Source organism: Pelodiscus sinensis, chromosome 2 (genome assembly GCF_052426305.1).
Source record: "Pelodiscus sinensis isolate ZL-2025 chromosome 2, ASM5242630v1, whole genome shotgun sequence".
NCBI classification, from domain to species: Eukaryota; Metazoa; Chordata; order Testudines; family Trionychidae; genus Pelodiscus; species Pelodiscus sinensis.
In genome coordinates this window covers 205,910,459-205,932,230 of record NC_143053.1, presented here as the reverse complement: position 1 = coordinate 205,932,230, position 21,772 = coordinate 205,910,459, and the positions used below count along the sequence as shown (strand labels likewise).

Below are 21,772 nucleotides of genomic sequence, written 5' to 3'. Positions count from 1 at the left end.
CTTGCTGCAATGTAAGCCAATTGCTTCTCATCCTAACCTGAGAGGCCAAGGAAAACAATTTTTCTTCCTCATCCTTATGATACTCTTTTAGATACTTGAAAGCTGCTTTCGTGTCCCTTTTTGGTCTTCTCTTTTCCAAGGTAAACAAGGCCAATTTCTTCAGCCTTGCCTCATATCTCATGTTCTCTAGACCTTTCATAATTTGTGTTGATCTTCTCTGGACTTTCTCCAGTTTCTCCACATTTTCTGAAATGTGGTGCTCAGAACTGGACGTGATACTCTAGCTGGGGCCTAATGTAGATGGTTCATTCCCTGCCTAGGGGACGTGAGACTGGACAGGTTAATTTCCAATCCTCCTGTTTGTTCTTTTCCTAAGCCAGGAGGGCACAGTAGTTCTGATGGGGACTGTGCAGGAAGGCAGCCCGCACTTCCCCCTGCCTGAAACTTTGTGCAGGTGTTAAACAGTTGTCCAGCCCACCCTAGCGGTGACTGCATTTCAGCGTGCCTGAAACAACACAGCACCAACAATGGACAAGAGAATGGCTCCCAGGCATGGCTTGCTCATGTCTGCTTCAGTCCCATTGGATGGGCCTCAGCCTCTTTTATTTCCCTCCCCCGCTTTGCAATGGGGCTGTAGGCTCTAGGGGAGAGAGGTGGAGGCAGGCAGAGGTGTCTCCCTGTAGCAGATGTAGACACATCTCTGTATTAATCATTCTCATATTGAAGTTTTTAGCTTTGTAGTGAGTCCTTTTACATGGAAACTTTGTATTACATCTTGGTAGAATAGTTCCTAGGACAAGTGAGACAGAGACTGTCCCTGTGTGGTGAACGAGGTGGGAATGTCTAAGGCAGAAGGTTAGCACCTATGGGCAGTTGCAAAGGTTGGAGAGGGGATGGAAGCCAGATTCAAGATCAATGAGCCCTGGGAAGTGGGCCCATTGAATGGAGTCTGGACCTGTGGATGCTTTGGGGGTCAGCAGCAAGGGCCTGCTTTGGGAAGCCCCTTCTTTGGAGGTGAATTTGGCAGCATTGAGACACCACCCAGAAGCTGGCGCCACAGACCCTAACTGCAGATTCATGGGACAGCTCTCACAGATCTTGCACATGCATAAGATGATAGATCTGCAGGAGGAGGGGCAGTGGTGTAGCGAGGGGGCCGGAGTGGTCAGTTGCCCCTGGGCACCATGCTAGGGAGGCGCCAATTTAATCCCATTCTGCTCCCCCCATTATCTCTTCAGCTCATGTGCTCCTACTCCGCCTGCCATCGGCAACAAGAGCCTCCTTCCTGCCTCTCTGCTCCAAGCCTGACCCTCCTCCATCTCCACTGGCGGGTTAGTGCATGCGGGAGACTGGCCCCAAACTGTAGGGGGTGGGGGAAGATGCGGTGTAAGTTCCCCTCAGCTGTGCACCAGGTTCAGGTGGTGCCGCAGCCAGGGGGGAGCCCAAATTTTTCCTTTTACCCTGGGTGAATAACACCCTCGCTATGCCTCTGCCTTTCATCAAAAATTATTGCCCACCCTGGCTAAGATACTGTCAAAAAGCACTTGCAGTCTACAAATATTAATTTTAACTAGAAAAATGGTTAGCAGCAAAGCCCTCTTTCAGCTGCTGCTAAACTGTTTTTGGTTTAGCTACACTAACAGCACAGCCATTTTTAACATCACTACAGATGGAAGTCACAGCTGAGGGCTGTCTTTCACAACAGGTTAATTTCCTTATGTAGCCAGACTCCATATTTTAGCAAGAACATAGCTAAAAATAAATGAAGGGAATGCTGGAAATGTGAAGGTTTCAATAAAATTATATAGCTGCTCCCATTTGTGATTGTTTAAATACTTTATAATAGTGCTTTAAGTAATGGTGCTTTCTCTTAGTTTCTCCCATGACTGTGGCTGAAATCATGTAGTGTAGATGTCCTGAGAGACTAGCTTTATCACAAGATCTGCAATATTTGGTGGTGGCTTATTTTTGTGGGGGAGGGTTTATTGAAGCTCCTGTAATTACATGAGAATCTGGTTTTTATTGTATAAAAACATCTATCCTTGGTGGCTGTGGAGGAAAGTCTGAAAAGGTAACCAGTATACCCTAAAGGTTCAGAAATCGAAAAATTCAAACTTTCTTAAAATTGGCTTGAATAGTGCAATCACGATTTTTTGTAGGAGAGCATGACCTGTGGGGTTTTTTTTGTTTTTGACTGCTTGGGCAATGCTGCTCTGAGGGTAAATTGGTGTCATTGGAGAGTTGAGAGGTGTAGCTGATTATGAGAACTGGAAAAATGAAAAGCTATGGATGCTAGTACATCGAATGAGTGACCAGTTGTTTTGGAAGTAGAATCAAAGGAAGGTTGCAACTCCAGTCATCTGTGTGTGCCTTACATTGCATACAACTAACTTACTGTTTAAAAAGTAAACTGACTTTTTTTTTAAATTTCTCCAACTTGAGACATCTCTAACTTGATTTCTTCCAGAGCAAGGAACATCCATAAATGTCCATTTGAAATCAATTGAAAATTAGATCTTAGTAGGTGGTTCTAGATAGCACATGCACTGGAGTGAAAGCTAAGAAGCCTCACGTGTGTGGACTCATTCAGACTCTAGATGCATAAAGCATATGGAATCCAATTGTTAGATGTCCTCATAGCCGTCTGGTATCTTCCCCCAAGGAGGCTCTCCCATGACACTGTGGTGCTGGTGACACAAACCCCTGAAAGCAAAATATCTAGTGATGATATTCCTTTTAATGAGACCCTCTACTGTCCAACTCAGTTAAACTCCACTTTTGTATTGCTGGACCTGTACTTCTCTGACATGTGTAGCAGCATAGTATCTACCGTAGTACTCTTGACTCTGCTACAATAGAAAACCTTAACTGTCACTTCAGCCACAAAAGTCAGCTGTGCACCAATGAGCTGTACAATATATTTGCCTAGAGGGAGTGTGAGTGATGACTTTGTACACATTGGAGGCATCTGGGACTTCAGTTATAGGAAAGCAGAAATGAGAAACTGATAGGGGAGGGTGAAGCTATGTTAAGATGATTTTAGAGTTGGTCAGTTTGTTTTTAAGAGGGCACAAACTCCCACACCCCTTTAAAGGCACCCTAATGGCAAGGGCACTGTTTTAGGAGAGTAAGGGTAAGGAGGCAGCAGCTGTGGCTATGTCTTCACTACAAGGTTCTTGCACAAAACCAGTCATTTTTGTGCAAAAACTGGTGGAGTCTCCATACCTCAAGTGCGCTTTTGTGCAAAAAAAAAAAATTAAATAGACAGGACAGAGGGCTTTTGCGGGTAGAGTTATTCCTGTCCCCACGAGGAATAACTCCTTTTTGCGCTACAGCTCTTGTGCAAAAAGGCACGTGTGGACACTCCACAGGTGTTTCTTGCATAAAAGGAGCCTATCAGAAAAAGCACAGGAGTTCTGATGGCCATTCTGTTAATGCAGGAGTGGGCAATAATTTTTGGCCGGGGGGGCCACTTCAAAAATTAGACCGGGCTGCCCTGGAAGGGGTGGGACCTAATCCGGAAGAGGTGGGGCCAGAATGCTTCTGGGTTTCCCCAGACCATAATGGTAGGGGTGGGAGAGCCCCTTTCCCCCCCCTTCCCACTAGGCTCCCATGCCCCTGGCAGGGCAGGAAGAAGCTTCACACACTCCTCCACCCCCAGGCCCTGATTGACCTGGGGGTGTGGGAAATGTCGTCCTACCCTGGGAGGAGCATGTGGCACTTTTGAAATTCCGCGCACTCCTTGCAGGACCAGGGCAGGGCAAAGGAAGCTTCACATAGCTCCCCTACCCCCAGGCCTTGATTGATCTGGGGGTGGGGGGAGTGCACAAAATCTCCTCCTGCCATACCCCTGCCCTGAGAGGCGCACGCATCACTTCAAAGTGCCACACGCTGCTCGCAGGTTGGGAGGAGATGTCACACGCTCTCCCACCCCCAAGCCCCTCAGTACTAAGAGCTGAGATCTTGCAATCCAAGTACCTAATCCATTTGTCCAGGACTGACCCCTCAGTCTTCCTTCCCTGTAGCTTAAACACGTATTCTCCCAGAACTCTGGGTGTGCTGCCGTCCTCAGGTTAACCTCTGCAAAGGCTCATGAGAGGTGTAGCAACCCAGACATTGCGCTGGATTCTAAACCACCATTGCTTTTTATTTAGTTGCATGTCTATTAAAAGGACACCAAACATATTTGGCCTGCCTTGGTTTGTTCATCATTACAGCACACTCTTTGAGTGGGAAGTCAGAACCTTCTGTGGCTTTTCAGGGTCAGTTTGCTGCAGTGCGTGATTTGTCTTCTGAAACATGAAGTTTCTGACTTTGGGTGGTTTGTACCCTTCCTCTCGCCTCCGCAATGTTTCCTGTCCCAGTGAATCCCTCTATTAGCACGTGTCCCTTCAATAGCTCCTACTTCCTTTATTCTCCTGCAGGTAATTTCCCACATCCCAAATGCCAGCCCCTTACAGGAAAGCTAAGGAGATGGCATCTGCTAGTTCCAACCTTAGCACAACAAGGCAACGTCTACACTATGAGCCTCTTGCGACAGAGCAAATGCAAATGGAGTGCTCGTTTGCATACGTCGTGCTCTCATTTGTGTTTCCTCTTCTTTTCCCTTTTGTACAAGAGGTTTTTGCGCAAAAAAGCGCTGTGTAGACAAAATGAGGAAGAACGGCTTGTGTAAAAGGGGGTTTTTGTGCAAAAAAGCGCCATCTACACAGCGCTTTTTTGCTCAAAAACCTCTTGCACAAAAGGGAAAGGAAGAGGAAATGCAAATGGGAGCATGACATATGCAAATGAGCACCCCACTTGCATTTTCTCTTCCGCAAGAGGCTCATAGTGTAGACATAGCTCTACTGTTTGGTCAAAGTTGAGTTAAGGTTAACATGGCTCTATTGTACCTAGACTGGGAGATATACACTTGGGCTACATCTAGACTGGCATGATTTTCCGCAAATGCTTTTAACAGAAAAGTTTTCCGTTTTTAAAGCATTTGCAGAAAAGAGCGTCTAGATTGGCATGGATGCTTTTCTGCAAAAGCACTTTTGCGCAAAAGCATCCATGGCCAATCTAGACGTGCTTTTGCGCAAAAAAGCCCCGATCGCCATTTTTGTGATCGGGGCTTTTTTGCGCAAAACAAATCTGAGCTGTCTACACTGGCCCTTTTGCACAAAAGCTTTGCACAAAAGGACTTTTGCCCGAATGGGAGCAGCATAGTTTTTCCTCAAGAAGTATTGATTTCAGACAGTAGGAAGTCAGTGTTCTTGCGGAAATTCAAGAGGCCAGTGTAGACAGCTGGCAAGTTTTTCCGCAAAAGCAGCTGCTTTTGTGGAAAAACTTGCCAGTCTAGACATAGCCTTGAAGTCTTGTGAGCAACAATACATACAGGTGTTCCATAAAACAAGAATTTTCATAACATTAACTAGAATTCATAGTTGTATGACATAGCTCCAAGTTCAGACTGGTGTTCCTCTTACTAAACTGAAAAAAGTCAATATACAACTTCTGGAAAGAGGTAAATTGTACATGTTACTATTTTTGAACTTTAAGGAATTTCTGGTTTAGTATTATGAACTAAATGTACTATGAAGCTATTGCAAATAATATCAAGTGATTGTCTTGCTGTGTTAGACATCTTACTATAACTTCCTTAGAATTTGTGAGAGGTGGTCAAATCAGAATTGCTAGCTGCTTCTGTTCTTCCCTATCCTTGCAGTACACTTAAAAAAAAAAAAAACCACCCCTAGAAAATACTCAACAAGAACCTGAGGAATCTTAGCTGACTTAAAACTATAGAGACCAAGAAGCCTTCCCTATGTTTCAAGACAATCTGAAGTCCATCAGTTTTAACATCTGGATGTTACAGTGAGGAAGTTATAATCTCTTTTCCAGCATCTTACAAAAAATAGGCTTGCTTTTGTTAATGTTGGACAACTATTTGAATACATTGAGTAAGGCCATGTAAAATAAGACATCATACATTGTAGACACCTTAATGCATGTTTATTTTTTAAAATATGGTTTACAGTTGAAATATACAGTGTTCTCCTGTATGCTTTTTTTAAAAAGCAAGAAGTACTTAAAATCCCACCCCGTACAAAAGTGTTAACATAAAACCATACAGTTAGTTATGCACATAAAACAGTACTATTCATTTCTAAAATCAACCTAAAGTCTTCACTAATGCCCATGGGCGGAGAGGGAAGATCAGATATCTTGGCTACACGTGGGTTTTTCCTCCCTTATAATTCAGTCTTCAGCAATTTCAGAGCTTTCTGCATATTTGAATACACTAGAAATGAAACATTCAGAGCTGTTAGGTTTGTGCAGTTATAAACTGTCAATGACTGAAAATACTTTAGGGAAAGTGCTATTACTACTAAAGAGACTGTTGACCCAGGCTCCCTTATTGTACGAATTCTTCATCCATTTTTCAGTCTCTCCCAAAACTTATAAACAGTCCTGACCATGTTTAAAATTATAGATTCTGCAAAATATCATTTCCAAAAGAGAAGGTAGGAGAGTCCAGTCATTCCACACAATCTACTCTCTCTCCCACCCACATCCTCTCCACTCCATATTTGCTGCATTTCCATTACAATCTTAGGTTCCCTTTCTGCTGCAAGATACTAATTACTTCCACTAACTTTTATAGAACTCATACTGTAGTCCCCAGAGGCTCTTAAAACACCAATATTCAACTTATGTAAAAATGAATGCTGATGAATTATGCAATTTCTTACAAAAATGCATTATCTTCCTTTGAAACAGATGGAATTTGAGTGCTCCAGAACCATACTATTGGTCTGTGAGGGTGAATGAAAAGGAAAGAATTTTAATTTAAAATCCCTTTACATTTAATTTCCTGTCAGAACTGCTCTCTTTAGGTAGGTAGGTAGGTACATACATACGTACATACAAACAAATATACTAGGGGGTTGTGCCCACTGCTTGCTATGCTTGCCAGCCCCTATCTCTCTCTTCTTTTGCATCCAGAGAGCCTGATGATGTCAGTGTGTCGTATGGAAAAAAAATGTTTTATATATAGAGGGAGATATATATAAACTATAGAAAAAATGAGATGTCATTTTCATGAGCCTGATTCTGGCACCTTCACCATGTTAGTGAGCCTATTGATTTCCCTTGACATTATTCATACAATAAGGCACAACTGAGTGTAAGGGTGTATGAATGCTACCCTAAATAGGCAAGAGGTCATAAAGAACATAGTTATGTCTGGCAATTAAATCATGTTTCAAACAATATTATGTAAAACAGATCAAGCATGTCTCACTGGTCTTTGAGAAGACATTCATCTGTTCTCAAATGAATGTGCAAGCTTCTGTTAGAACGACAAGAAGTACTGTAAAAGCGGCGAGGAGTCCTGTGGCACCTTATAGACTAACTGAAGTGTAGGAGCATAAGCTTTTGTGGGCAAAGACCCACTTCGTAAGATTGTTACATCTGATGAAGTGGGTCTTTGCCCTCAAAATCTTATGCTCCGATATATCTGGTAGTCTATAAGGTGCCACAGGACTTCTCATTGCTCTTGTAGATTCAGACTAATACAGCTAACCCTCTGATACTTAAGCTTCTGTTAGGAAATTTAATACTTACACAATGAAATATCTGAAGGTTCATATGCATAGAGACGGTTTGAGTATCTTCCAGTAATATCTGCTCTAACTGTCAGGGAAGGATCTGGAAAGGGGACAGAAAAAAGCAATGGAAGAAATTACTAATTTTCAAATAGCAATTTACAATATTCATATAAGTAGTATAACTAGGCAGGCCAAAAAAGAATCTGAAGAGCAACAAGAAGAGACAAAAACTGGAGTAGAGCTGCTCCCCGAGTTGCGAATGGTCGAGTTACGACTGTTCGCGCTTACGACCAGAGCTCCCATGGGGCTGTCATAAAGGCAGTCCCTGAGTTACGAACGCGACCCGCACTTACGAACAGCGCGGTCGCGTGTAACTCAGTGGGGTCCGAGTTACAAACTGATCGAGTTACGGCCAAGTGTTTGGTCCGTAACTCGTTCGTAACTCTGGGAGAGGCTGTATATCAGAAGCAGGAAGTCTGCCAAACAATCAGTGGAACCACTGGGTTATGGTGGTACTAAAGGGGCACTCAAGTTAGATAAGGCCATTGTAGAGAATCTAAAGAAATATTTTGCATTCAACTTTACCACAGTGAAGGGAGCCATTATTTTTAGGTGACAGAGCTGAGGAACGATCTCATATTGAGGTATCAATAGAGGAGCATTTGGACAAACTGATAAGTTAAACAGTTCTAATATATATATTTTTGTGATGAGGGACCAGGACCAAACGCTATTCATCCAAGAGTTCTGAAGAAACTCAGATGAAATTACAGAACTACTAACTGTGGTTTGTAAACTATCATTTAAATCAGTCTCTGCACCAGATAACTGACAGAAAGATAATGTAGCACCAATTAAAACACCCCCCCTCAAACATGCCTTCAGAGGTGAGCCAGACTATTACAAGCCAGTAAACCTAACTTCAGTACAGACAAAATGGTTGAAACTACACTCATTATTGGACACACAGATGATCATATGTTGGGGAAGAGTCACTATAACTTTTTCAAAGGGAAATCATGCCCCCATCAAGCTACTAGAATGCTTTGATGGAGGGAGTTTTACAAACGTGGACAAGGGTGATCCAGTGGTTATAGTGTATTTAGATTTTCAGAAAGCCTTTAATAAGGTCCTTCACCGAAAGCTTCCAAGTAAAGTAGGCAATCATAAGATAATAGGGAAGGTCCTTTCATGGATAAGAAACAAAAGATAGGAATAAATAATCTATGTTCACAGTGGAGAGAGAGAAATAGCGGGGTCCCACTAGGATCTGTACTATGGATCAGTGCTCTTCAACATATTCATCAGTGAGCTGGAAAAAAGAGATAAATAGCAAGGTGGCAAAGTTTGCCAATGATACAAAATGTTTAAGATAGTGGAGTATAAAGCTGACTACCAAGAATTACAAAGGGACTTCATAAAATTTGGTGATTAGGCAAAGTGGCTCAAGAAAATCAATAAGTGCCAAGTAGTGCTGGTTGAAAAATATAATCCCAACTATATAAAAGATGGAGGTTTATATTATCTGTTGCTGCTCAAGAATGATCCTGGAGTCACCATGTACAGTGCTGTGGAATCATCGGCTCAGTGTGTAGCAGTGTTAAAAAAAGTTAACAGAATATTAGGGACTATTAGGTAAATAGGATAGAAAATATAATTCCATTGTATAAATCCATTGTATGCCCCACCACAAATACTGTGTACAGTTTTGGTTCTCCATCACAAATAATATATATGAAGCTGGGGGAGAGGTAGATACACTGAAGGGCAGGGATAGGGTCCAGAGTGACCTAGTCAGATTAGAGGATTGGGCCAAAAGAAATCTGATGAGGTTCAACAAGGACAAGTGTAGAGTCCTGCACTTGGGACAGAAGAATCCCAAGCATTGTTACAGGCTGGGGACCAATTGGCTAAATAGCAGTTTTGCAGAAAAGGACCTGGGGATTACAGTGGATGAGAAGCTGGATATGAGTCAACAGTGGGCCCTTGTAGCCAAAAAGGCTTATGGCATATTAGGTTGCAGGAGGAGGACCATTGTCAGCAGATCTAGAGAAGTGATTATTCCCCTTTATTCAGCTCTGGTGAGGCCACATCTGGAGTATTGTGTCCAGTTCTGGGCCCCCACACTATAGAAAGGATGTGGATTCATTGGAGAGGATCCAGCGGAAGGCAACTGGGATGATTAGGGGGCTGGAGCGACTGAGGGATTTGGATTTGTTTAGTCTGCAGAAGAGTAGAGTGAGGGAGAATTTGATAGCAGCCTTCAATGTCCTGAAGGGAGGTTCCAAAGAGGATGGAGAAAGGCTGTTCACAGTAGTGACGGATGGCAGAACAAGGAGCAATGGTCTCAAGTTACAGTGGGAGAGGTCCAGGTTGGATATCAGGAAAAACTATTTCACTAGGAAGGTGGTGAAGCACTGGAATGGGTTACCTAGGGAGGTGGTGGAATCTCTATCCCTAGAGGTTTTTAAGTCTCTGCTTGACAAAGCTCTGGCTGGGTTGATTTAGTTGAGATTGGTCCTGCCTTGGGCAGGGGGCTGGACTTGATGACCCTCTGAGGTCTCTTCCAACTCTATTATTCTGTATATATTAGAATTTGAAAAAGTACAGAGAAGGGGAACAAAAATTATTAGTGGTATGGAAAAACTTCCATATGAAGAAATTTAAAAGATGGACTATTCACCTTAGAAAAGAGATGACTAAAGATTAATGTGATAGAGGTCTCACTATTGGCACTGTCTTATGAAAGCTTCATGAGAGAAAACTCTAGTTCTCTCTCAAATTTACTAACCTGCTGACAGATTTTTATTGTATTTTGCCTTTATAGTAGTATTACTAAATTACACTTTTTCTAAACTTAGGAGTGAAAGACAGCCATAACTTTAGTGATGCTTTTCTGATTATGAGTTACATATTTAACAATCTAGATTGTTAAAGCTATTCACAAGCAGTCCCTGTACCACTGCTTGATGTTTGTATGTGGCCGGTTATACACCTACATATGCTCGCCAGGTACTAGTGGACGTTAATTATGTACACGAATGAGTACATCTAGCTTTGAAAGTCTGGCCCTTAAACATTTGGATCATTGCTGCTTTTATGATCTCAAGATTTTGTTTCAAAGGATAAAAGTTCAGTCAGCATTTGCGTTCGGAAATAGCTTTGGGAAGTAAGAAAGGGGTCAATCTCTAAATCTGTTCTGAGCATTGATATCCTAGACATACCATGCTGTTTTAAACAGACATCTGTAAGGAAAAATCCTGGCACTACTGAAGTTAATGTCCAAGCTCCAAATGTCTTCAGTAGTTCTACAATATCACCCATAGCTGGCAAGATTGAAAATCTGAAAGCAGAGCCAATCCCAGAGGCCTATTTCACCTTCAGGACAAAGCAGAAGGAACAAAACACAAAAGAACACCTATATGAAAAAACATGCCTCAAGTCGTATGGGACGTGCAGGCCAAAAAGTGTGTTCAGATTAGCTTGCTTCTTCCTCATCCATAGATGAAGAGCTCAAGCTTTCATTGGTGTACTCATCTCTATTTTAGAGCACACATCACAAGTCATCATGACTGAAATATTTCTTCTCAATTACTTTGTAAGCCTCTCCCCCAAAAAAGATGCCCCTGCCTAATTCAGGGGTTGGTGTGTGTGGTGTGGTTTTTTGTTTATTTGTTTTTTTTGTCACATTAGTTTTGTTTTGCTGGAACAAAAGATTCTGTTTTTTTGGCGTTAACTCCAATTAATGATGCATAAGGTTCCCCACTGAGGGACCCAGCCTCTCCAGCTTCCAAATGGATGTCATCCTTGAAGACTATGTCATTAAAACTGACAGTACTCACCTATGAACATAATTCTAGGGACATATTGGCCATCAGGTGAAAGATGTTTGTCAGTTGTTTCATACTGGAACAAAAGTGATAAGGCTATAAGTCAAAATTGCTGCAGACCATGTTGCATAAAAAGCACAAACAGGACATTTTATTTCTACTTGATAATTTCTTGGCTTTCAAACTTAACATATACCTTGAAGTTTTAAAGTTTGAGAAACACACAAACCAAAAAACCACATTGTTTTAACAGCAGATATCATATTTAACAATATTAGTATTTGATTTAAATACATATTTTATATTGTGGTGTATATCTTCTTGTAATATATTTGTTAAATCTATCCCAATCTACCACCAGACATTTCTAGTCATATCTGATTAAACTGATTCACAATATTTACCTTAGTCAAATAAGTCATAGTTAACAGATAAGTATTTACTGCTTCCAGCCACTGTCATGAGTTGAGCTAGTTAAAATTATAAGTTTTGATAAAATGTAACTGGAGAACTTACAACAAGATTCAGTAGAACAAACTTTTCGGCCAATTTCTGTATTTCTTTGTGTTCAGCAAATACTTTCTTCAGAGCTACAATTAATAAATATCAAACAGTTGTTATAAATAATAAATAAAATACAAACCATGGGAAAGAGAGGGAGAGAAAAACACACACATTTGCCAAGGAGTGATATAGAAAATGATTCAGGTATGATTGGTAGGCTCTCTAGTGCCCTTATTCTCCAAGATTCAAATCTGATCCTTCAGATTGATAATACAGATGGACCTTAATAGCCACGGAGAGCTCTACTGCAATAAGTGGAGTATGTCACTGAGGTACAGAGCAAGTGTTTGAGTTCATAAGGTAGACAAGTTCAAAGTCACGTTACCTTGACTGTGTGGGCAGTCCTCTAAATGGTGGATAATCATCAGTGGCTTGTTGCTGAAATGGAAGAAGACACTTCATTTTAACCTTTCCTAATTGACAACCTTAAATCCAGTACTGATGAGGGAGTTCGACTCAGACTGTGAAGGACAATTAACGGATGCACAGATTTCTAAAGATTGTCAAGAGTTCTTTTCCTAATGCCAAAAGAATCAGGTAAATCAAATTACACTAGATGGCGCCATCGAAACCTTTGGCAAGGATAGAAAAAAAATGTTTTACCCCGTCTTGGCTCTGAACAAGGCTTCTTCATAAGTCTGCGTCCAGATAAGATTATCACCCCACCCTAAAGAAAAATGACATAAAGCAATTACCTTTAAAAGTTACTGGCAATGAGACCATTGTTTAATATTTCAAGCCTAGTTATAGAGAGACCAAGAAGAACTTTGAGAGACTATGCTGCCAAGAAAGGTATTGTAACTGAATTAAGATTAAATCTCTTCTGGAGAGAAAAACTATGGGGGTCGTAATTTAAGAGGCAAGAAAAAAATAATAATGTGAATAGTGTATATAGAAAGCTGTAAGAGAAGAGACTGAAGACCAGAGAGCTATTTAAAAGTGTAACAAGATTTAAAGGTAGGACATGGAGGGGTGAAACATTGATAGAGTTAGGCTTGGGAGAATGAACCTTTTTTTTACCTCTGGAGAGAGTTTGAGGCAGTTTTGGTTTGGTCTCAGGTACTTCTTTTGTATCCCTTTTGGCACCGTTCTTAGCTGTGAAGTCTTTAGCCAGGGTATAAGAGACAGCAACAAGCAGCAGGAACACAGATATACCCGTCTTCTCCATGGCTAGTGCTGAAAAAGACAACTAACCCTTAGAATGTTGGCAGTTCTTCAAAATGCCAACTAGAAAATTGCTCAGCAAGATCGTACAGAACCTGAGTAGTGCTTGTATAAATAGCAAAGTCATAAATACAAAGTAGGCCTGAGCCACTGCTAGAATTAACCATTCTTACCAGTTTACATTTTGCAAGGATGTAATGAAAAAGTAGTCAAGTTTGTTTAGCAAACAAATTATTAAAGGTAAATATATCTATCATCTACCAAAATCTTAAAAAGCTACCTGTTGCCTCTCAAACCATGCCAATCCCATCCCAGTGGAGTCATTCTAGATACTCTGACGCTAGTTCGGGTTTTCTTGATCTGGGCTTTACAAACATTGACTTCATTCAATAAGACAAATGAGATTCAACAACTGGATAAGTTTTATAGTGCGTTATTTAATGTTCTAAATGCCCTTGCAAATATTAAGTGTTTTAGACGTTATAAGTTGGTCCAATAAAAGATATTACCCCACTTACCTAATTACTGTGGTAATGAATATTTTATAAACAGGAGAGACAAGGTATCTCCTAACATCCACATCAGGAAGCTCAGTTTGGAGTGGTGGGGAAAGGGAAGTATTAGCTCATTTTTCAGTCACAGAAACTGAGATAGAGAAGGGGCAGTATTCCTTACTTACAGGGTCTCTGAGTTTGAACACAGATTTTTAATATTGTGCTTTTCCATTAAATCATGCTTCCCACTTCTAGTACTGCAATAATTCAACCTTCCAAAATTATATTTTCATTTAGAACTGTGAGGATTTGTTTAGAAATGCAACCTGTCAGTTTAAGGGATGCTTTTCTGCTGAAATCTTCTCCTCATTCTTACTCAGGCTGTGAGGATGAAGCCTGGAAAGTTTTATCAGAAGTTTCTTGATCTTCTAAATAAGATAATTCTACCAGGGAATAAGTTAGTACTCTGACTCTGTGAGATTCAAATTTACTCTGTATATTTTCATATGAATGCTAGGATAGTATGGAGAGGGAGTACTACAACAATTTATGATAAACAGATAGGTATGTCTCAGAATACCCAGGAAAAACAAAATGGATGCATAAACTTAAACAGGTATATTTTAAATGCAGGTTGCTAAAGGGAGATGAGACTGGCTCTGTCCAAAGCTATGGGAGAAACCACATGAGGGGTTATGGTGAACAGAGTTTGAATGCCTGGTGAATCATCCATTGCAGCTCTAACGCTTAACAGACTCTGTCACTCTGCTCAGACTTCCACAGAATAGAAAAAGCAACAAGGATTATTTTTAAAATAGGCTGCAGTTTAGATTAGAGGCAGGAGAATCTCTTTTGGGGGGAGGAGGAACTCTAGTAATTTTCATTAGAAAGCCTAGTAGAGATTCAGTACAGACTCTAGAGATCCATTTAGATTACTATGTAGAAAATATTGCTTTAAAAATAAGGTGCTGGGGAGACTGGTCAAACAGGAAGTCAAAGACCACAGAAATCTCAGCTTGCTGGCTGATGCAGAATTGGAAGCATTAACCAACCAGCATCAAACATGCTCCTTAAAGCATCATCAGTACAAAGTTAGAGATTGCCATGATAATCTCGTAGAGGAAAAATACAGTTTCTAATTCTTTTAACTGAAGCGATTGTATTACTCCACTGTCCCTGCAATGGCAGTCTGTATAGTTTAATTTGCCACATTCTTCCTTTTTCATTTCTTACCTGCCACAGTAACAAATAACTCAAGTCCAAAGCTCACTAGATTCTATCAGGTGCATTTCTAAGCAAGAGCTCATAGCCTTACCTTGTTTACCCTCCCACTCGTCTGAGGAGCTGGGCAAGTTTTCCAAGTTTCAATGTGAACTGCACAGTCTCATAACACCTATTTATGTACCTTAGCACACCTCAACTCCACCCACAAGCTAGGCATTTGAATACTACGCCCTGTGAGCTAAACTTCCTATTTTTTCAAAGAAAATTACAATCCAGGTTAATTTTTGAATCAAGTAATTTCATCCTTTTATACCAATTAGCTCTTGCACAATACAGTTTAGCATAGAGATACTTACATGGCTTTTGGGGTGATTTTTAAAAGGTATTTTAACATATGGGCAAACAGCCAAGTCCAGGTAAGCCTAAATCAAGATTCCTGATTTGCCTGAAGGCTGATTTGTCTTTGCGTGATTGGATGGAAGTTTTAGCCTGCAGCACAGTTCTTTTATTCCTTTAAGAAAGTCACAATGATGATTCAGAGTCAGAACTCCAGGTTTCTATCACTGTGAATTAAGTGATCATTTACTGTTCACACTGTAGTCTAAGAGCACTGATTTTCTTTGTTGTAGTTTTTCTTTTAAACATAAATCAGATAGGAATATTTACAACTAAACTTATTCTACTTAGCAGCTCTACAGATGCTGGAAACTGTTGCAGTATTTGGGAACCTTAAAAACAAACTCTTTTTAAAACCTGATATTTTAAATATGTATCTCTGATGCATGTACCATGTAACAAAGCAATTTATGCCATAAAAATCCATTATTTTATATTTAATATACATGCAGTACAAGGCAACATTTAGAAAAAGCATAGACACATTTGCCTGAAAGACAGCCACTCATGCTGTTTGCACTGAATAATTTACATTGTTCTGGACTTGGGTCCTGGGCAATATGTTTTGAAACTACAATGCAATGGCATCTGAGACCCCCATCATGCAGAGTATTTTAAGGAACCCAAAATAATAGCCATTTCTTGTAGGGAAGGTTTAGTACTGTTTCAATAGGGAGATGAAACCCCTTAGAGATAGATGTCAAATTCACTATGCTTTCTTGTGTCCACTAATGAAAAACCAATTTCTAAATATATTTCGAAAGGGTGTATTTAACAGGAAATATTGCTTTAACCTAACACACCACTTTTTATTTTTAGCTTTCCCAACACTTTAAGTAACTTGGAAAATGCTGAGCACAGACAAAATGATTATCTCATTTGACTGTAATTATTAGATTACTTATTTATATAGCTCAGTAATGGGATTAGAAATATAATTTTATGAACTATATGTTGGATGTGTGATAAAGAAGAAATCTAGACATCCATGGAGATCAGGGTTTTTTAAGCCCACATCAGTGTATTATACTAACTTTATGCATAGACTGATTGTAAGCAAGTGCAATGATGAGAGTAGTAATATAATGAAGTGTTTTACCTGGGAGGGCTTTGCTTCTATGCTTTTCCCATAGCATGCAGAGCTACATATTACAGATGGCTACTGTAGCATATATCTGTATGAAATCTCCTCTAAGCCAAGATTTCCAGAAATGGGTGCCTTAAATTAGGCTCATAGAATCAATGGTAGCCGCTGAGCGCTCAACATATTTGAATATCAACATTTCTTCAGATACTTAAATGTGGTTTTAGGAGCCTAACTTTTGGCATCCATTTCTGAAATCCTAGCCTTATGTCAGTCAGTATCTAGGTTTTCCAAATGTGAATTCAGTGTGTGTTTGCTAAATCTCTTCCCTAAACTGTACCCAGTAGCCTATAGTAACATTTTAATCCTCACATCTATTTCCCAGCAGACTCTGTGGCAGCCTACAAACACAAATATGACTGCCAAAAGAGACCACATTTCCCAATAACAACTTTACTTCCTAGCAGTGCAAAGAGAGACTAGCTGGAAAATTCCCTGAGGCTGTCTTGTTGGTCACTAAGGAGAGACATTCTAGCCCATTTTTTTCATGGAATTCCTGCCTTTAGGATGTAAAACTGGAGCCAACAGCATGAACTATGGTTATAAATTCTAGATTGCCTACCTCAGGTCTCTTTCTCCACCTCAGTGACTATATTCCCTGTCCTGCAGGAATTGTTTAATTAAAAACTGGAACAACCTATCAGTGGTCCAGGTGGCTTTCCTTTATTCACCTTAAAAGGCTTGTTACACTATATTTAACCATTTCAGGTGCAAAACCTGATCACTTGATAAGTCCTTTCACTTCCATTGATTGTGAAGGGCTTCATGCTCATTTATTTCATATTGTTAAATAGCCATCCTTGTATTTTTTGAATTTTTTCCCTTGTAACTCTTCTAAACAATCTTTTTAAGTGTGCAGATAAAATGAGGCCATTATCCTTTTCTTGGTGTTTCTTACAGAGAGTTTTTATTTTTTCCAGGGATTTATGCTGCAGAATAGAAAACACATTTAGGAATGTGTTTATATATTCCTAATTCCCTACGAACATATTCAATATATATTTCTAATGTTGGTGAGATTCAGAAATGTGAGATGCTTTATAATAAATAACACAAGTAAATGGGGCTAATTAAAAAAAAAACACCTAGATGTACTCTATAAACAAATTGAACTCACACCCAGAAACTGCCAAATTTCAGAGCCAACAATCTTCCAGTGCTGCCAAAATAGTAAAGCAGATTTTGTGATTAACTAAGTGGAATTATGGCCACATAGGGTGAGACGGTGAGTAACCCCAATACCTCTTTTCTTTATTTAGCACTACTTTGATTTATGCCAAATGAGAATCTGGCCCTCTGCCTTGAATACTAATAATATAGTAGCTTCAGGGGGTAGCCGAGTTAGTCTGTACAGGATAAACTTAAAAAACAACACATGGTCTGGTAGCACTTTATAGACTAACAAAACATGTAGATGGTATCGTGAGCTTTCATGGGCACAGCCCACTTCTTCAGATGACTGGAGTTTTGAGTTTAGGATGTGCAGATCCAAAATAAATAGGAGAGAAGGGAAGGGGAGGGGAAAAAAAGGAGGAGGTGGGAAACAAGGAGCAGAGGGTATGGAAATATCAAAGGGAAAAATAGTAATCACCCTCCAACTTCCTGTCAATTTTAAGGTTTTCCATCTACAGCTGGGGGAGTTCTTCTCCTGTATTACTTGCAGTCTAAACAAGCACCTAATATACTATATATACATTTCTTAAACTATGGAGCAAATATAGATAGCTATATGTGAGTAAGATTTTAAATACCATGTTCTTTCAGGCATCTAACCTACAGGCTGTTCCTTCAAAACCAAAACCGTATCATTTTGATTTTTTCAACAGGAATTGTTTCCCACGGAATGTAAATGATGCAACTTGACATTACTTGATATGAAGTGATAGAATAGAATGTAAGTACAAAATTCTGTCAAATGACTAGTTTGTATGCCTTGTAATAGTTCCAATAAAGGGCAGGGGGTTACATCATATTATAAGTTTTCAGTATTCTGTCCCATTTTGTGTGTTGGTATGTGCTGGGAGCAATAGCTAAATGACCTAGCTTCAAATCATTTGGTGTACCACATATAGAGAGTGGCTTCATCAAAAATCTAAAGCTCCCACCCCACTGCCCCAAACACTTTAGACCAGTGGTCCCCAACCTTTTGGGGCTGCCGGATGCCCAGGGGCAGGGCTGCTCACATGCCGGGCACCTGGGGGCGAGGCCACCCATACGCTGCATGCCCGGAGCTGGCGCCACCCATGCGCCGCACTCCATGTGGGCACTCAGGGGCGAGGCTACCCATGTGCCTCGCGCCTGGGTCCGGCGCCGCCCCTATGCTGTGTGCCCAGGTCGGTGCCGCCCGTACGCTGCAAGCCCGGGGCTGCCACAGCCCTCATGCTTCTCACCCGGGGGCGGAGCTGCCCATGTGCTGCACGCCCAGGGCCGGCACAGACCTCACTCCGCTCACCTGCTCTGCATGCCTGGGGCCGGCCCTGATCACCCAGAGGGTGCACAGAAATGGCCCGGTGGGTGCCATGGCGCCCACGGGCACCACGTTGGAGACCACTGCTTTAGACTATTTCACTATAGGAATGGCCAAGTTGCTTACATTGCATGATGGCAGAGAAAGACTGAGGGCCTGAAGTATGAGGAGTGCCACAGATTTTTTTGTAAAAATTCTGTATTTCGTGTCTCAGGGAACATTAGTGAGATTGTTTTTGGCAGACATTTTACAGGGGCTCTAGATGTCCATTTTGGAAGGGAATTTAGATTTTTGAAAGTTCAGGTATTGTACCATATTGGAGTAAATTGCAAGTTGGAAGGGTTCTTTTTTTTTTTTTTTTTTTTTTTTTTTTCCAGTCCAGCTATCACCGGCCCAGGAACCATTGTTTCAGGCTTCCTGAACCCCCTAATCATTTTTACACAGCCCCTAAGTGTTCTACTCAGCTATGGGCACTCTGGATTTCAGTTCATCCTCTTCAGGGACAACAAAACAGGAAAACAAGGAACACTGGCTTAGCCAAGGGATTTCTTAACCACAGAAACTTTACTCTTAAAAAAGCATAAGAGAGTTATAGACATTTGCAAAATAACAGAAGTCCTCAGACACACCCGTCCACTCCACGCCTGATTTCATCCCTTCTGTGAATCCAAAGTTTTGTCAGTGGGCAGAATCTCTCAGTCCCGAGTGCTTTTCAAGGTGGCAGCAGATGGCCACTGTCATGGAGAAGCACTTCCTCTGAAATAGAGTCCATTATTTTTTTGCCCTGTGATCAACTGGCAGACATGTCCTATCTTGTCCCTTTCATTCCTCTCCCCACATGCTCTGGTTGAGAGTCCATTGATTCATTGGGCTAGATTGGTAGTTGAGATAATCAGAGTCAAGAGCCTTACATAGTCATAATGATGACTTCTGAGAGACCATCTTTCAATGAAGCCTGATGCATTTTTCCTTGTCAGTGTAGCTGATGCATCATAACTGCTCCTCACCCAAAGTTAGAAGTGAATTCAGTACACAGTACAAAAGGGAGGTTACAAATGAAAATGGAGGTAATATTATGACCCAGACATATCTTATGCTGACAGTTGATATATTGCCATAATGAAGCTATTCTAATTGAAATGTGACTTCTTGTAGTTACATATTGAATTATTATTGCTGGCGCAGAATGGATATTGGCTTCTACCCCTGAGATACCTGCATTTTATAGATATGTGAGCTGTTCCAGTATACAAATATAAATGCAATACATCAAATTGAATAGCTAGCTGACTGAGTGAGCTATTTAGAATGACAGATAGACACGTATACTTAAAATCTTGTTTTAGCGTCATTGCCACCCGGAAAAGAAAAGCCTTCAAGTGGAGACACTAAATAAACACTGTAAGAATCACAAAGAGTTGTCATTCATATCTAGGAGGAAGGGTGTTATCTCTATTATCCTTTCCAAATTCCAGTTTGCATAATTCCATTATCCAAATTCTCCTTTACTTTCAAATAGTGTCTATGTTCTGCACTTCTACTCTTTAAAAATTGTGTTCACTATTGCCGACACAAAATAGATGTTGGCTTCCAATACAGGAGTGTTTGTATTTCAGTGTGAGTTATCACACTATACACTGGCCCAGGGCTGTGTATTTGGGCCTGTGCTTAATATAGCTGCGAGGTGGTGAGGCAAAAGTGGCTGCACAAAACCTTTGTGGCCCCTAGCGTCAGGAGTTTCTGGAATCTTGCTCTAATTTTCTCCTGGCTGACCATGTCTTCAAGTGATGATTCTATAGTTGGGATAGAGTGGCTCTTTTTGATGAGCACATCCCCGCCCCTTCCCCGCCCCCCCGCTGTGGGGAGGAGGGTACAGCTGCTACACTTGTTTATATCGTGGAAGTTGCTTTTGTGCAACTGGAATTTCCATATTGTCAGATAAGCTTTGGTTTGCTTGGTGCTATTAGAATGGGGAGCTACGATCTCATCCACTGTCCATAAAATGCTTTTGAATTATTAAGAAGTCCTCGTCACAGGTAAGATTATAGTTATTTAGAGAAACTAGTGACTGAAAGGTCTAAAATGAGAATTTGGGGAAAGGGGGAATTTTTCCTGTTTTCTGGTACCAGATACATGATTATCAGATTTCAAAGCCTTATTGAGGTAAGATAGATGAACTCTTTGTGAACCCTGGCGGGCAGGGGGTAAAATTCCTGTCATGTGCAGCAGCTGCTGGGATTGCAGAAGGAAACAGGCAGCTGATGTTCAGGCCACTTGCAGTCTAGCAGCCAGCCTAACTGATCAGCAGGTGGTGTCTGAAGGGAATATTCATGGCAGCATAGAGCTGCTTTCTAGAGGTTGGGAGATATAAAGCAGTAGCTGGGAGAAGAGAAAGGAGAGTCTTGTTTTGGAGTCACTGCCACCTGGAAAAGAAAAACACACGCCTTCAAGTGGAGACACTAAATGAACACTGTAAGAGCCACAAAGAGTTGTCATTCCTATCTAGGAGGAAGGGTGTTATCTCTTTTATCGAGCTGGCTCGAGGGCGGGGTGGGGAGGAAAGACTTAAGTGTGTCTAGAAATCTTGGGAAGGCTGAACACTTGGCCCTTTTCTATTTTAGAGTGTGCTGCTTTGACGTATAAGCTAGCATCCTGCTTGAGTTCCTTTCCTAAGGCAGATAATTGCCCTGCCCTCTAGTCTCTTGGTTTTACCTGTCAAATTGCATAAGAGTAAAGGTAACAGGTGATTGATGCATAGAGGTTTGTTTCCCAGGACAAGATACAAATTTATTCTTCAATAACATCCAGCTGACTGTACACCCTGTGGTTCTGCAGATAGGGCATAGGGACGAGAGTGTAACCCCCTCCTCCCCGTTATTTCCTGCCAGCTCTGCTCT

General features: G+C 41.0%; 1 protein-coding gene and 1 long non-coding RNA gene across 7 annotated transcripts in view; one reads left to right on the top strand and one right to left on the bottom strand.

Moving 5' to 3' along the window:
• Window positions 1-5,972: 5,972 nt before the first annotated feature.
• AGR2 (anterior gradient 2, protein disulphide isomerase family member) lies at window positions 5,973-15,106 on the bottom strand. Of its 2 annotated transcripts, XM_014581179.4 has the most exons (8): window positions 14,960-15,106; window positions 13,007-13,162; window positions 12,590-12,653; window positions 12,312-12,364; window positions 11,939-12,012; window positions 11,435-11,498; window positions 7,609-7,692; window positions 5,973-6,283 (listed from the first exon to the last, which is right to left on the bottom strand). In XM_014581179.4, exons 2-8 carry the CDS (start codon window positions 13,152-13,154, stop codon window positions 6,234-6,236), a joined length of 537 nt encoding a protein of 178 aa, XP_014436665.1. In that variant the 5' UTR covers window positions 13,155-13,162; window positions 14,960-15,106; the 3' UTR covers window positions 5,973-6,233. The 2 variants fall into 2 exon arrangements, with proteins under 2 accessions (XP_014436665.1, NP_001273859.1); NM_001286930.1 differs by lacking the exon at window positions 14,960-15,106 and having other exon boundaries at window positions 6,234-6,283; window positions 13,007-13,154.
• The window catches only part of LOC102445548 (uncharacterized), a 23,116-nt gene continuing 14,012 nt past the window's right edge, over window positions 12,669-21,772 (top strand). For 3 of the 5 annotated variants that reach the window (XR_012902018.2, XR_012902016.2, XR_012902017.2), the window contains exons 1-2: window positions 12,670-12,778; window positions 18,235-18,302. This is a non-coding gene — a long non-coding RNA (uncharacterized LOC102445548). Of the gene's footprint in view, window positions 12,779-18,234; window positions 18,303-21,150; window positions 21,348-21,772 lie in introns of those variants that run through there. The other 2 variants (XR_003087194.3, XR_003087192.3) reach the window with 2 other exon arrangements.